Source organism: Ovis canadensis, chromosome 13 (assembly GCF_042477335.2).
Source record: "Ovis canadensis isolate MfBH-ARS-UI-01 breed Bighorn chromosome 13, ARS-UI_OviCan_v2, whole genome shotgun sequence".
Classification (NCBI taxonomy): domain Eukaryota; kingdom Metazoa; phylum Chordata; class Mammalia; order Artiodactyla; family Bovidae; genus Ovis; species Ovis canadensis.
In genome coordinates this window covers 82,019,115-82,035,928 of record NC_091257.1, presented here as the reverse complement: position 1 = coordinate 82,035,928, position 16,814 = coordinate 82,019,115, and the positions used below count along the sequence as shown (strand labels likewise).

The following is a 16,814-nucleotide window of genomic DNA, read 5'->3' as shown; positions in this document are numbered from 1 at the left end:
CCTACAAATGTGCTGTTCTATTGCCTAGGACCTCCAGCTGGGAAAAAGACCAAGGCAATAACTGCAAACTGCACATCACAATAAATCCTGCTATATGCCCTCTAGCCTCCGCTCGTGCAATTCCAGGCCTCCGATATTGGCCCCAAATTAAAACTACGAGGACAACTCAACCCTTATAATATGAGAATATTTATCAAACTTCTTCCTGAATGCAGCACAAAGGTAGGAAAACACAGATGAAGACCACCTACCAGTTCTGCTGTCTGACATTTACTGATGGCTCCTGACTGGCTGCAGATCAGCAAATAATATATGGGAGTCTAGAAATGTTCACTTGTTTGTGATTCATGCCAGTCCCACCAGTATAAAGCTGTAAGAGTCAAAACTTTAAAATAATATAATAAAACAGAAACTAAACAAAACAAACAGAAAACCCCGTACAGCAGCTACTTAATGGTTCCCCAGTCTGAGGATGAACTGTTTCTTCCGAAACAAACAATAAAATCTGCAAGATCCAGCTTTTGTTGGTGGGCCTGGCAACACAGAAGACACAAAGGGGGCTTTTGTGTGAACTGCTGTTTCTAGGTCCGTTTTACAGGCAGCAGACCAGCTAGCTGATCCTCTTTCGTCTCCTCTATTCACACAGGCAAAGGATGATAATTAAAATCGGTCCAGGGACCAGGCAGGAAGGCTCATTCAGGGCCACTGCAATTAACCTCTGGAAGGCAAGACTACACAAATGACACTGTGGGGACATGGAGAAGGAGCAAGTGCCACAGCCTTCCTTCAGATGCTCCTCCAAACAAAAGACACCCTGATGCCGTCCTTTTCTTTCTGCACGGCGGTTCAAAGGAAAAATAAAGGTCCTGGATTCGACAAAAGTGGCAGTTCGCTCCAGGAAGGAGCTTGAAAGAAAAATGGCCATAGAAATTTTCATCATACTCAGTCACAAATGGCCCTGCTGGACTCCAGCCTCTCTCTCTGTAAGAGACAGTCCTCCATATCCAGTGGGTTCACAACCCCTTCATTCACACCAAATGCCAGCTGCGAGCATGGCACATGGGAAATTTCTCGTGTCAAGAAGCTTGAAAAAGAAGGGTGAGGAGGGGCTGGGCAGTGTAGCAACGGGGGTCTCAGAATCATTTGGGGTCCCAGCCCCAGCCATTCTAATTCAGCACGTATTGGATGGGGCCAGAAAATAGCCTAACCAAGCACCCCAGGTGCTTCTAATCCAAGGAGCTATACCGATCTTTGATGAACTCTGCACACTGCAACAAAACCAGTGCTTAGGGCTTCCCTGGTGGCTCAGTGGTTTAGAATACCCCTGCCAACGCAGGAGACGTGGGTTTTGATCCCTGATCTGAGAGGATCCCACGTGACACAGAGCAACTAAGTCTGTATGCCAGAATTGCTGAGCCTGAGCTCTAGAGCTCAGGAACTGCAACTGCTGACCCCATGGGCTAGGGAACCCAAAACAAGAAAAGTCACTGCAATGAGAAGCCTGAGCACCGCAACTAGAGTGTAGCCCCCACTCTTCACAACTAGAGAAAAGCCTGCACAGCAATGGAGAACCCAGCACAGTAAAAAATAAGTAGATAAATAAACTTATTATAAAAAATACACCCCCAAAACAAAACCAAAAACCCTGTACTTACTAACGTTCTTAACCAGAGAGAAAAGATCAGACAGTAGAAGAGAAGAGAAATGATGGAAACTTGAAGAGAGAGATAGCTTGATGGGTTAGATAAGAGGTCTCATAGGTGGTATCAGGCTAAGAGGCTGGATTGGCCCTGCCACTGGCCCTCTGGTCAGCGAGGGAAGCTGGTGCCATGGGCCAGGATGGCAGAGGGGACCGCAACATGAGGGAGCTTATCTCTGCTATTACAGGGGCTAGCTGAGTGACGCGGGGGAAGGCTTCACTTCTGCAGCTGGGTTTCCTCATGGGTAGAGTGGGCTGATGAGACTACATCAGTTCACCTCACATATAAATTCTTGCAAGTGGCTGCTGCCTGGAGTAACAGCTGAGGAAGGCTCTGAAGCCTTGCCTAGTTTCAAAAAAACGGGACACAGAAATCAGCTGACCCTGACTTCTGCAGTCAAGGGCTGCTACTAGGGCCAGGGTAAGCTAGAAAGTTTGTTCTTGCTTTTAACATTCTCTGATCCCCTATCTGCAAAACAAATAATAATGATACCTGTGCTCACCAGCACTTGGGAGTACAAAGCCTAGAGCCGAGAGCAGAAAAGAAACTCTTTTCCTCAAAAACTCCTTGTAAAACAGGTCAGAAGCAGCACGGTGAGGGCGGGCGAGCCAGAATTGGAGTCAAAGAGAACAGAGGTTCAAATCCCAGCCTTGTGACCACAGGCAGGTTTTGTCTCTCAAAGCCTTAGCTCCATGGCTGTAAGTGGGAATAGTAGCAACAACACCCTTCTAAGGGGACACGGTGAAGACCAAATAAAGTGTAAAGGTCTGCCTACAGCAGACTGTCAATAAATGCCAGGATTCTATACCCCCTGCCCTAATACAGTTCCAAAGAGTAAGATACCCCAAGGTTGCATTCTCCTTTCATATTCTTATTCAGCCCAGCCTTGCCACAGAGCTCTCTCTCCCCCTGATACCACACACAGAGACAATGGTGGGGATGGTGTGGACACCATTCACCCACCTGCAAAACCCCAGAGGGCCGTGCAACTTACCAGAGCATCAGTGAGCACTTCCGCTCCTTCTTCACTCTCGTGGAGGGTGTCTATGTCTGTTAATTCCTGAAGCAAATCAACCACCGCTATGGACACATGTGAAGAACGTTAAGGGTAACATGCACACATGAAACCCCTGCTGCTGCTGCTAAGTCGCTTCAGTCATGTCCAACTCTGTGCGACCCCACAGACGGGGGCCCACTGTCTCTGGGATTCTCCAGGCAAGAACACTGGAGTGGGTTGCCACTTCCTTCTTCAATGCATGAAAGTGAAAAGCAAAAATGAAGTCGCTCAGTTGTGCCCGACTCTTAGTGACCCCGTGGACTGCAGCCTACCAGGCTCCTCTGTCCATGGGATTTTCCAGGCAAGAGTAGTACCGGAGTGGGGTGCCATTGCCTTCTCCAATGAAAACCCTAGTGACATTCTATTAAAATATTTGGCTCCCAGCCAATTCCTGGTCAATTGCTTCACCACCGTTTACCTTTAATACACTCTAGTTTCATAAACATCTCTTCAACAAGGTTCTAATCACAGTGGCTGTTCAATAAATGTTGGTAACTGCTTCACTCAGGCTCTTTCCCTTATGCTGCCTTCCTGGCAACTTATTCCATAGGTTCACTACATCTTCATAAATTTCACAGCTTCAAGTAGATCACTTGGGTGGTCGCTTTTCCAGTGAGAAATAGGCCAACACCCTTAACCTTACCTCATAATTTAAATTCTTGGAACTGAGTAAGTAAAATCTTAACTACCTTGTACACTTTACCTTCAAAGACAGTAATGATTTTTTCTGAGCACGACAAACAGATTTAGATTGTAGAGGGAAGGATTTATGTTGGACTGTGCTAGACTCCACCAACCTCCCTTACCCTTAAATACACTTCTGCTTTGAACACAAAAGGAAAGTAAACGATGATTACGGACTAGGCAAAAAGAGAAAGAGGGGGACACGTAAGAGAAAGGACACACAAAGAAGAGAATACAGGAGCTATGTTTGGTAACTGGTAAACTGGTAGCCTGACCTAAGGGCTTCCCTAGTAGCTCAGTGGTAAAGAGTCCACCTGAAAACAGACACGAGTTTCATCCCGAGGTCAGAAGATCCCCTGGAGGAGGAAATGGCAACACATTCCAATATTCTTGCCTGGGAAATCCCATGGACAGAGGATCCTGGCAGCTACAGTCCATGGGGTCTCAAAGAGTTGGAAATGACTTAGTGACTAAACAACAAGAAGCCCGAACTAAACTAAGTTTCCCATACATACAGACATACACACACACACACACCACTTGCTGTCAGTCAGCATCTCCTGAATGCTTAAGCACTGTGATAGAGACAAAGGCAAATCCATTCACTCTGGGCCTCAGTTTCCTCATCAATAAAACGAGGAAGTTAAGGTAATTAAAGACATTTAAACAATTATACAGGCTTCTCTAGCGGCTGAGATGGTAAAGAATCTGCCTGCAATGTGGGAGCCCGGGATTCAATCCCTGGGCTGGGAAGATCCCCTGGAGAAAGGAATAGCTACCCACTCCAGTATCCTTGCCTGGAGAATTTCATGGACAGAAGAGCCTGGCAAGCTACAGTCCATGGGATCACAAAGAGTCGGGCACAACTGAGTGACTAACACTTTCACTTTCAAACCATTATATACCATAGGCGATTATCAATGTGTAACAAATGAGGAATACAGACAACCTGAACTGCAGACATCCTAAAAATATGGAGCAATCAAATTGAACTGGGACAGATTTGCTAGAAGACTGGTCAGAAAAGAGGCAACTAAAAAGATGAGGGCAGGTAAACTGGAAAGCAAAACATCAGGAATACAGGCAGAGAGATTAGAATGTAAGAGGGTATATGAAGGGGAGAAGAAAGAGGATTAGGAAAGCAAGGAGGGGAGACAATTATAACTGGAATCATATGAAGAAAATAATGTCTTGGAAGAATAACCTAGTAGCTATGTGCAGGAAGCACTAAATAGCACTGTGAGGGCTGGGAGTGGGCAGATGTGGGGTGCGGGGCAAAGTCAAGCCTGAAGGAGCAAAACCTGTTCTGAAGCTACCACACACACAAGAGTCCAGAAGACGATGAAGGTCTTATCAGGGCAGGGCAGTTTCAATACAAACTGGAAAAGAAAAAGATAATAAGAAAGATATAGGACCTATTAACAAGAATGACAGGACTTGCTCACTGCCAACTGATGCTACAGATATTTTATGACATCTTTTGCTAAAAGAAAAATTATTCAAAGCTTTGTTTGTTTTTATCTATAACTGACAAATTGGCCATCATGAATAAGCTTTCTGTGTTTTATTCTCTTGCACATTAAAGAAATATTTGTGCAAAACATGGGTGTGCTATGAAACTCAATGTATATGAAAAGAGAAAAGGTCTCTGGACAAAATTCCTTCATGCTTATACAGTATTTACTAACAAAGTAACTAGAAAGCTTTTGACTTAAAAGACCAGGTATCATAACTGACATATAGTAAACCAAAATACATAAACTGAATTAATTTTTTTTAATGGCCTAATCAAACTAACCTCTAGAAATGCTGAGTGTTAGGAATTAGTAGTTCTCCCTTTCTAAACACTGCAGTAGACACCATCATAATCACTAGCATTTTTAAAAAGTCATCATTATGCCAAATAAGCACTGTGCTGCTCAGTTCTCACAATGGCATGATCCCTATTTTACAGACAGGAAAGTGAAAGCTCAGAGTGGTTAAGTAACGTACCTAAAGGTCACTGCCACAGTAAGGGAGAATGCTAGGTTCACATGATTCCAAAACCAGTATCGCTGCCACTGCTCTTCATATTAATGCAGAGGGGAATATACACCAGCTTTAACTACAACTAAATTCTAGCTAATGACCCTACTATGATAACAGAGAAAAGGACTGTCATTTATTTCCATCATAAATTATTTAAGTTCCAGGAAAAAGGACAAAATGCTGACAACACCCCCGTCATTCTCCTCATCTAAAAAGCTCCCATACTGATTCTCTTGAACAGTTTTTACACATGAGATGTAAAAATATTATTTATCCATCTGTATATTTAATAAGCATGACGACATTTCATCCATCCGTCCATCCACCCACGGTGGAGTCAAATGTCTATAGGACAAGGATGTGAACCAGGCATGCAATAGCTACTATCTTTACATTCCCAACGTCATGCCTCACTAAGTACTTACTAACCTGATATGCGACGATTATTAATTAAACATTAACCTCGAAAAACATGTGGGATATATGTGAAAAAACAGACAAAGAGTCACAGCAAACTCAAGGATGGGGCCATATCATATTTATCTTTGCTTCCTATTTTTAGTGAACCAAATTATCGCCAAATTATTAATACTACGGAATCTTGCTCAAGCTTCTTTATTTCTGTATAGCTTATGTGCCTCATCTGAATAAGGTGGTAATGATCTCTGCCCAGCCTATCTCACCCAGTAACTATAAGGAATAAATGACATCATGAAGGTCAAAGGGCAATTAAATCAAAGTACTGAGAAAACAAGAAAGCACCACAGTAATCGTTGTTAGTCAGTTCTTCCCACAGAATGGTCACACCTTCACTATTGCCTTCATTTTTTCTAAAACTTCTAAAATCTAAAATTTAAGCTAACAACACCACGATCCTCCCTTTTTGGGTTACATTGGGTTGAAAATCTAATTTTATATTTCAGCTATGCCACAGAAACTCAGATTGCTCAAGTCCTTTTTCGGCCTCTCAAGTTTTATGGGACAGGCAGGTATCCTATTTTTCTTTGATTATTCTTATACCATGCTCACAAATGGGTCACAGTAAACCTGGAGAAAAAAGGAAAAGAAAATTTGATAATGGTGGTGGTTTTATATAGGAACAGAATAAATGTCTAACTCTTATCAAGAGCAGCTATTTCTTATAATGGTCCAGTGGATATCTCCTTGCCTACATTCCTGCCTCAGTTGAGAAATCAAACAAGAAACAAGTTACCAGCTACCAGGTCTGGCAAACAACTCAGCAATTCTAGCACTAACTGATTTTATGTAAATTCTCAACTTTCACCAAACAGCATTTCAGCAAGGCAGTAAATGAGTCCATAATTGTAATCGACTCCTGAGTAATATAATATGACCCATAGATGGAGGTCATTTGAGGACCAGAAAGAAGAATAAGAAGCAAAACTAAAGACAGACAGATGAACTCTCAATCTTGATGAGAAAATTCAGCATGGTCTGCCACCCAGCCAGCATTTTTTCACAAGCAGACTCTGGGCATGGGTGATAGGTTTTTCCACTGTAGTTACAATTTCATTTCACAAGGTAAAAGGCTCTCCCATCAGTGTAATAGGAAAACAGAGAGCCTATCTCTCTGTGAATTACTAAAACACAGTTTGTGACAGCCTATTCTGCCAAGTCAGGTAGAAAGGCCACCCCATTCATTCCCCCAGCACCTGCCCACTAGGGGGGCAATACACCAGTATAATAAGAAGTGAAGTAGAAAAGACCAGCTGGGCACAAAATGGTCCACAACCCAATGGCTTTTTACAAAAAGAGGGGTGTTGGTTTTTAGTTTTGGGTTCTAGATACTTGTTTTTGGCCTGATCTCATGGAGAGTCTTAGGGCAGAAACAGAGCATTAATTTCATTACTCTCCAATGAAATATGGCCATAGGAACAAAATTATTTTTTTAAAAAAAGATAAAGAGGAATAAAATATATTAAGCAGATGCCTGAAAAAAGTCATTTCAAAAACGTGTCTTAAGAAAAATGACCAGTCTAGAGTCACAGTAAATAACTGATTTAATGGAACAAATCTGGGTGGGTTTTTTTTTTAAGTCTTTTAAAAATTTTATTCCTAGGACAATGCTTAGATATAGCTCAACTAATGCAGATGAATTTCTAAACAGACAAAATGGTCTTTTCCTCCTTTTCTAGCAGTTGAAAGAGAACTACCTAGAATGAATCTAGAACCTTAATTTTATCCCAATCCTTAATCAAAATAACATGAGTGGGGGAAATGCTCTCATTCTACATTTACTAGGTACCCAATAAATGTTCGTGGGCCCTACCACAGCACAGGGGAAATGTCCCAAGCAGGCCACAACCACCCTAACCCTCCAAAGACATGGAATTCACCTAAAACTCATAAGAAGATCAAAAGTTACATTAAGAGATGCTTTTCCTAGACCGCCATTTTGGTACTTTTCATCTAATCTGATTTATTTCAGAGTGCATTGAAACAGCTCCAAAAAATGAGTGTTCGGTTTATCAGTATAGATTATCAGGGAAGCTGGACTATCAATGAGAAAAAGAAGTAAATTCTTTTCCATGTAATTTTGATTCTAGAAATATCAAGATGAGAATAGCTCCCAGCAAAACAACTGCTTGAGACACAGAAGTCTTGTTAGACACTGCTTGCAGGATAGTACTGGAGCAATAACCAACTCCCTTCCAGTCCAACTAGAAGAAAGTCCTGAGGAGGTGCAAACCCTTCCCAGCCCTATTCCTGCTCATCAGCATGGGGGCTCAAACACGAGGTACTCCTTGTACACACCCTCTGGGATAATACGGTATGTCACAGTCACAGACTCAGACTGCTAAAGTTCAACAATCCCTGCTGGTCTTTATATTAAAAAAAAAAACAAAAACAAAAACCCGCCTGCTCTTTATTTTCCAGTTCCCACAGCAATTTTTCACAAAATCCAACAGGACAACTTCACTCAAGTTTCCTGGCTTACTAGGGTCTGAGAAAACTAAGCAGTAATTTGGAAAAAAATAGTGCTAACAACCACTCCCTATTTCAGACAAAGTAGCACTGCCCCATCAGCACCAATAATCCACTCTGCAACTAACAAAACGAAACCCCCCTTCCTGCGCAGGAGCACACAACCCACTGTACTGATGCCCTGAATCAACAGTCCAATGTGTGCTGAGTGCTACGTGGCTGCAGTCATGTCCGACTCTTTGCGACCTCGTGGGCCGTAGCCCGCCAGGCTCCTCTGTCGGTGATGTTCTCCAGGCAAGAATATTGGAGTGGGTTGCCATGCCCTCCTCCAGGGGATCTTCCTGATTCAAGGATGGAACCCACATCTCTATGTCTTCTCCATTGGCAAGTGGGTTCTTAACCACTAGCACCACCTGAGAAGTTCACTCAGAAGTACAATGAGACCTCATTTTTCTGAATCACAAATGGGTGAAGAGAAAGCAGATTTGAAAAAAAATTTTTTTTTGGTTTAGATTACTCAACAGTTTTTAAATGAAAGAAGAGGGTATTTAGATGGGGGCAGTTGTCATGACTCTAAAAATAAATAAAGCCATGGACCTGATATCCATGTAAGTCTGAGGTGACTACACGGGCACGTCAGCTCTCAGCACGTGAGGAATGGCAAGCTCCACTGCCAAGGTAGACCCTGTAAAAATACACTTGAAACGCATCCTAATCCCTAATCTATCAAAAGCTTATGCATCTCCAACGCCCAGTTCTCTAATCACTGCCAAGCCAGAGACGATGTGTGTTTTTTCAGAACTCCAGTGGTATTTTCTGTGCAAAACACTCCAAGGGTACTTACCACACAGCAAGGGAAGTGTTTTTGCTATCAACTGGAGTTATTATTTCTTGCCACCCTAATAGCACCCAACAGGGCTTATCATACAAAGGAGGAACCCAGTAAATGGCATGATCTGCCATAGGACTTTAGAAAGGATTCCACTGACTCATCCCTCAAGTTGAGAACACAGCAGATGACATGCAAAAATCAGATATTTATGGATTTCGTGCCTAGATATTTTTTTTTCTTTTGGTGATAGCAGCAGAGGTAGCCATCCTCTGGGGCTCTATCTTCCTCTTGTTTCAGTCCTCCTCGTTCCTTTAGGTGAATTGAATAAACCTGGGCCACAGAACTGGTTGTTTAGCACTACATTAAAAAATATTGATATCTTTAAATGTACCTTTGATTTCATTTTTCTGTAGAAACACTCCAAAAGGTTCACCAAAAAGGGCTCTAAACATGTTTAAATGATTTACTTTAAAGGAAAATTTGTTTTTAAAAGCCCGATTTCTGAAAGGCAACAGCTGTTGGATCCCACCTCATGTTCCCTCCTAATGCATTCAGAGTGACTCTTCAATACTGCGTGAGGGGTGTGCCCTCCCTCTCCCCCACACCCCCAGAGGTGCTCTTCACAGACCAGAATTCCTCTCCGCAGCCAACTGACGGCTGAGCTCCAGCCTCTCAAGGCAGGGAGATGAGGCCCAGAAGCGCTGACAAGCCCTCCCCAGCAGCAGTGATGCAGAGCGTCAGAATAAACTCTGAAGCGGCTTCTCACGGTTGAAAGGACGAGGCACAAGCTGTTTTCTCACATCCTCTGCCTCTTAAGGTTACAACAGACCAGCCTCTGATCCAATTAAAATCCCTATAGTTTATGTTTTCGCAGAAAAGGACAAAGCAAAAATGACCTGTGCTTGCTGGGAACATAACCAGCCATGTATGGCTGTGGTTGATAAATGAAGAGTTAAAAAAGATTAAAAATTTAAGTCATGACTGCCACGAAATTGTTTATTCATGGTAAGGTGTTTTGGGCAGTTACAGCTGTACAACAGTAAGTTGTTAACAACCGTTTCCTGAAGGAAAATTTCCATGATAGATCACAGATAAGACAAGAAACAGAGTGCAAAGCCACTGGGAGATCAACGCTCCAACAGACCAAGAATGTGTTAGATGCAAGTCAAGAGGGCTGACCCTTCCCTGAAACCACACTCAAGAAAAATGGTACTAGGAGGAGAATGACATTTACCCTAGTTGCTGCATCTGATTAAAATTAGGTAATTTTAAAAATTTCAAGTGCACTTTAAATTTGATGTAGGGCGTAATTAAAAAATCAGATTTTAAAAAATATCATTAGGGCAGCAGGGTGAAGGTTAGCAGCAAGAGGGGAAAAAACAGTTTAGCTTTGAGAAAACAGGAGGGAAATGGCAGTCTGTCAAAGTTATTACAGGGGGACTTGGTTTTTTTTTTTTTTTCCTTTTTAAAGACCAGAACTTAACAACTTGGAACATCTGTGCCCTTGCCTTTCCCAAGTATGCCATGTCGAGCACACTTCTTGCATCAGTCTTCTCCCCAGCAGGAACCAGGCTGGTGAATCAGCAAAATGTCAGTATTTTCAGAAAGCTGCCACTATTATTTTGAGTTGGCAGGAATAGAAAAAAGAAATCAGAGTTGTGTTTCCAGAAACAAAACAGGTGACATCTGTATCAATACACAAGGTAATGCGTAACACTGCAACTCTGTCAGGGATGTAGTGAATTGTACAGGGAAAGACTCAGGGTGCAGTAGAAGAGGACCCTGGCCTGGAAACCAGGGGCTTGGAGTGCCAGCCTCTCCGCAACAGCCAGTGGTTCAACATCTGGACCTTAGGCATATTACTAACTAAACAAATAAGGCTCTGGACGAAGTCATCTCTAAAGTCCATTTGGATTCTGAAATCTACCCTTCTGTAGTTAAGCTGAAATGTGAAGTGACAATTAGAACTCTTGGTTTCTAATTCTGGGAGGGCCAGTTACCTTAAATAGGTATCCTGAAGTCCAGTATCCTAAACAGGACTTACGCTAGATATCCACTATGTTTACTGACGGATGCTGCTTGAGCATCACTGCAGCCTGCGGTTCCAGGGGGTTGAGCACAGTGCCTGATAAGCACTCAGAGCCATGCTTCTCAAATGAATTCACAAGACCCATATCGAGCTCACCCAAAATAAGCTAACTGACTGGGGTTCTCATACCACCCAGAACCGCCCAGTGAAACCTGGGGAATAATCACATCAATCCGGATACTGACAGAGAGATTCTCCAGACTGTCTAACACTACATGAAGTATCAGAAACGGCTTAAGATCACCCTTCAAGAAGCCTGAGTTAAAATTATTCACTGATTTATTTCTATGAGAATTATCAGGCAGGAAAGAACCTAGTCAGACATGCTCTCAGGAGAGAGATTACCAGAAAGATGAAAATAACATGAAGCAGCAGCAGATCTCCCATGAATATCACTCAAGCAGGCTAACTACATTTGTCTCTTACCTTCGGAAATCTGGATTCAAACAGAACAACTACTGGAAGAGAATTTGCTTTAATGACCATGACCACGACACAGGCACATCAAAAACCTTTTCCACTAAAGCGGTTTTGAATCTGATAACAAAGACAAAGTATAGAAAGGTTTTGGAAGTCATGATTCAGCTTCAGTTAAAAGCAACATTTACTAAATACCTACTAAGTATCAGAAATTGCTTAGCACTCATATGAAGTCCTTTAATCCTCTCAACAACACTGAAAGGCAAATGTTTACACACACACACACAGGATAGGACATGAGTTTGAGCAAACTCAGAGAAACAATGAAGGATAGGGAAGCCTGGAGAGCGTCAGTTCACGGGGTCTCAAAGAGTCAGACAGACTGAGCAACTGAACAACACAGAGGAGTCTGGTGGGCTATAGCCCAGAAGGTCACAAAGATTCAGACACGACAGTGAGCACACACACACATATATATATTTTTAAATGCCATCCATGAATATACACAGTATCATACCCACAGAACAGTCTATAGCATTTAAGTCTTGAAAACAAACTGAGAAACTAAATTCACAATGTTTAGATCCTTCAATGATTTAATAATGTTCTATGCCCTTAAGACTGTTAGACCTTAAGGCACCCAAATCTGGTTATGTCCCAGTGACATAACTCATCTACTTTTGCAGACGAGAATACTAAGGGCTGGGGGGTGGGCGGGAGGGCACCAAATTTCATACTAGAAATAAAGCTGGGAGTCAAACCTAGATTGCCTATTTATGTCTAATGCTCAGTTAACAAACATTAACTGTCATGTGCACTCAGTCCTTTTTAGAGGAACTGGGAATATAGCAGTAGACAAAGTAGATAAAAATCCCTGTCTTCCTGGACAATAAATGTGAAACTAAAGGAAGGTTCATGGTCTCCTCTAGGCTCGGCTTCACTGGACCATCTGTTAACAAAATGATGTCTAGATCAACAGATGCAAATCCTGTCTGGTCTTGCCTATATAATGGGCCCCCAAATCAAGATCCTGAAAAATTAATGCTGTTAATATAAGAACAGATACATCACGATGAATTCTAATACTAATAACAGCAAATAGGACAATTAAGGGTTGCCCAAGATTTATTAGTAGATTAAAAACCAGACTTCCAAATGAGTAAAAAAAGCAGCGTGTGTTTCAAGAAGGGAGATAATTAGAATGGAAATAGACCACCAGACGTGACAGCAGACATCAGCAGAGACAAACAGGAGAGGAGAGTAAACAGCACTCCCCCACCACATCCGTCCGCCTTCCTACTGAGGACAGATCTGAAAGGATATCTGTATTATCATGTCCAAGCAGCCCGAGAAGAGACTGAACAGCATTCAGCTCTACCAGAAGGTGGTATAGGTCTGGCATGGTGGCCACCACGTGCATCTCCTGAATGATGTCATTGAGGTCCAGCTCGGATTCCATAAACCTAGGAAGGGAAAACAAGACAGTGTCATTGCAGGGGGAGGGGTACAATCAGTAGTGAGGAACAGACAGCAACATAATCCAGACAGAGAGACAATCTGTCAAAGCATCTTCAACAGACCAACCAAGAAGAATGCTCATCCAAACATCATAGGGTCACACAATTTCCTTGGGAAATCGATTTCCTTATTATAAAAATCAATTTTGGATTCAGATCTCGTCACAGGGTTCCCCTTACCCTTGCAGTCACACCCCTTTCAGAGGCTCTGAAAGCATTCTGCCGCATTCAGTGATCTATCTGCCCACCAGTTCTGTGGATTAGTTACCATTACTCCTTGGAATGGCAATTCACTTTGTCGCCCTGAAGGTAGTCATCTTGCTAATCCAGAAAGGACTCTTTCCTGTCACTTCAGATCAAGGGCCAATTATCCCCCTTATCCAAAGGAAAATACAGATTCTGCTACCATCCAGAAATACCTTCCCCTCCCCACCCCCTTTCCAATGAGCTGATGAAGAAGAACATCCCAAAGTAAAGCAGGTAAAGTCTGGCTTTCCGTAACCCCATACCTTAAGTAGCAAAATACTTCACTCACATTTCCACACCTATACCTTTCGGCCAGCCAACCCCACGGCACTAAGACAGAACTGCTTTGCATTCAGCCCTGCATGCCCTTCCCAAGTGTCTGACATTGAAGAAATGCCCACTAAGCCTTTGATGAGCAGGACAGGAAAGTTTGTTCTGAGAAGACAATGATGAATCCACGTAGAGCAACTGAACAATACCTGACTGAGAGGAATCAGTGGTTAAACAGACTCTGGAGCCAGACAGCCTGGCTCTGAACCTCACTAACCCACTTACTTAGCCTCTCCATGCCTCAGTTTCTTTATCTGTATAATAAATGGAATAATAAAGTTACCTATCTCACAGGCTACTGTAAAAAGTTAATGAACAAACACACATAAAGCACTTAAAAATGTTTGCTGTGCAAAAAGCACAATATGTTTGCTCTCATTTCCATTACTACAATTATTATTTATAATATGTCTACCTTCCCTTCTAGGATGTAAGCTGCTTAAAAACAGGAATTATAAGAATGGATACATGTATATGTATGGCTGAGTCCCTTTGTTGTTCACCTGAAACCATCACAACATTGTTAATCAGCTATCCTCCAATACAAAATAGAGAGTTTGATAAAAAATAAATACAACACACCAAGTAAACCAGAAATTAGATCTTTTGTCTCTACATATCCATAGATGCCTGCTAAAGAAAAGGAACACAAGCAGGGATTCTTGAAGTCATTTGACTCATCAACTAACAGATACCAAGGAGCTGGGCAAACACCATCTCTCCAGAACTCGGGAGATTGTGCAAGAACAAAATCTAGAGACTATCATTTTTAAAAACATGTCCATATTTTATACAATAGCTTACCACTGATTCTCTCCATTACTATTTTTAACCATAACATTTATATACATATATATTTTTTCTGATGATAAAACATTACTTTTCATAAAAAAACTGGGGAAAGATAAGCACTCAAAAAGTAAACAGAGATCTTAAAAACGGCAAAAATAAAGAAAAGTACACAGAAATCATCTATAACCTTATTAACCAGAAATAACCACTGATAATACTCTGGTAAGTTTAAGTCATTGTTCTCAACTCTTGGCCTTCCCCCTACCCAAAAGTAGCCTACATAGTATACAGTTCTAAGTACGATTTTTGCTTATTGTTGCCAGCAGAGGCTGAACGATTCCTCTTATTGTCAAATATTCCACAACAGGGAAAGTCAGAGTCCAGCACACCTCCCAGTCCTTCTTCCCCCAGGGCAAAATCCCACACTGAGCACAGCATCGCCTCTACTGAGCCGAGACAAGACTTCAGAATCCTTCTCAACACAGAGTTTCAATGATACCAAATGATACTAAGATACATGTGTTCATAGTTTTGTGTTAAGATAACTCCCAGGAAGGAAAAGTACCAAGTCAAAGAGTATGTATAACTTAACAGGTTTTGATATATCCTGCCAGAAAGGTACCAACAGTGTATAAGTTTGTTTCCCCTCATCCTCTTCAAAAAAAGTATTATCTATTTAAAATCCCCAATTTGAGATGGGAAATGCAGCTTTTTAAAATTTTGCATTTCTGATACCACAATGGTTAAAATTCAATTACTGTTTCCTAGCTACTGTATTTCTTCTTTGCCCATTTTTCTATCAGGGTGTTCATCTTATTTATTGATTTATAAGTACTCTGTATATTAAAGAAATTAATCTCTGTCATACATTGCAAAAAAAAAAAGAGAAAAATATTTGCCCTTTAATTTGTATATTGTGCTTTCTGACATAAAGGTTTTTAATTAGGGAAATTTTTGCCTCACGAATTCTATTTTACATGTATTCTGAGCAAGGTTTTCTCTATGCTAAGATCAGATATATTTTATGGTGTACTTTTATGTTTATACATTTTTAAATGTTTAAGAGTAATAAAACTAAGATTTATTTCAGAGTATAATATAGGGCAAAGATCTAACTTTATTTCTGCAAATGTCTGGCCCATTGCCCCAGTACCATAATCTATCTTTTATCCACAGATTTGAAGAAATGCCACCTCTATCATATACTAAATTTTAATGCATACTCTAATCTGTTTATGGGCTTTTCACTCCATTTCATTGATTTGTCTGCAAATTCCTGAGCCAGGACCACACTTCCATAGTGTTACAGTATATTTTATGTCTGTTACTGCAAAACACTCCCATACTAGCCTTCTTTTTAAATGCTCCCTGTCTGTCCTCAACTGTTTATTATTCCAAGTAAATTTTAAAATTATTTTTGTCAAGGCCCCCCGATACCACTTTTTCTAAAGAAGTCTCCTTCCACAGTGCTTACAAACAGATTACCTTTTAAATCACTAGCTTCCCATCACTTCAAGTGTGGAAGCCAAATCAGAATCATGACTTGGAAGAGCTGGTGCAGAATTCAAATATCCTATAGGGCAGTAGATCTATATAATCTTTGAATCTAATGGGCTCAGCAAACCTCTAAGGCTTCTTTGCCTTACATGGGTAATTTAAAAAAAAAAATCCGATTTCTTGAGAGTAACTTGACAAAAGATTTTTACAGCTCACCAGGAAGGATTAGTAAGGGAGACTGGGCAGCAACTAGTAATAAACAAATCATGCTGAATACAAGGAAGCGATCGGGGGACTTGAGTGATAATCAATGATTGAATGTCAGCCTGGAGAGAGGCTTCTGGTGGTACCCTTCAGGGCTCCATCCTTAAGTCTGTTTAAGTATTTTACTGTTATTTTTTGACCCACGACTCAGGTGAAGATACATAGAAGGCAAACTTAACAAATGTCATATAACACAAAGCTTACAGTGAACACAGCAGCTGACAGAATCAATTCAGAAAGTTCCTGACAGGCAATGATGACAGGCCAAATCTCATAGGAGGAAAATTACCTAGGATCCACATGGAGAATGCACTGAACCAAAAGGCAAGAATACATGGATCAGGAAAGACAGTATAATAAGTGGAAAAAAGTGAAAGTCACTCAGTCGTGTCCGACTCTGCAATCCCATGGA

General features: G+C 41.4%; 1 protein-coding gene across 1 annotated transcript in view; it reads right to left on the bottom strand.

Annotated features, from left to right (window-relative positions):
* Positions 1 to 16,814, bottom strand: part of CTNNBL1 (catenin beta like 1) — a 161,630-nt gene that overhangs the window by 100,419 nt on the left and 44,397 nt on the right. The window contains exons 4-5 of the mRNA XM_069546951.1: positions 13,080 to 13,219; positions 2,695 to 2,792 (exon numbers count right to left, since the gene is read on the bottom strand). Of these exons, the coding sequence (XP_069403052.1) occupies positions 2,695 to 2,792; positions 13,080 to 13,219 (238 nt within the window). The remainder of the gene's footprint in view (positions 1 to 2,694; positions 2,793 to 13,079; positions 13,220 to 16,814) is intronic.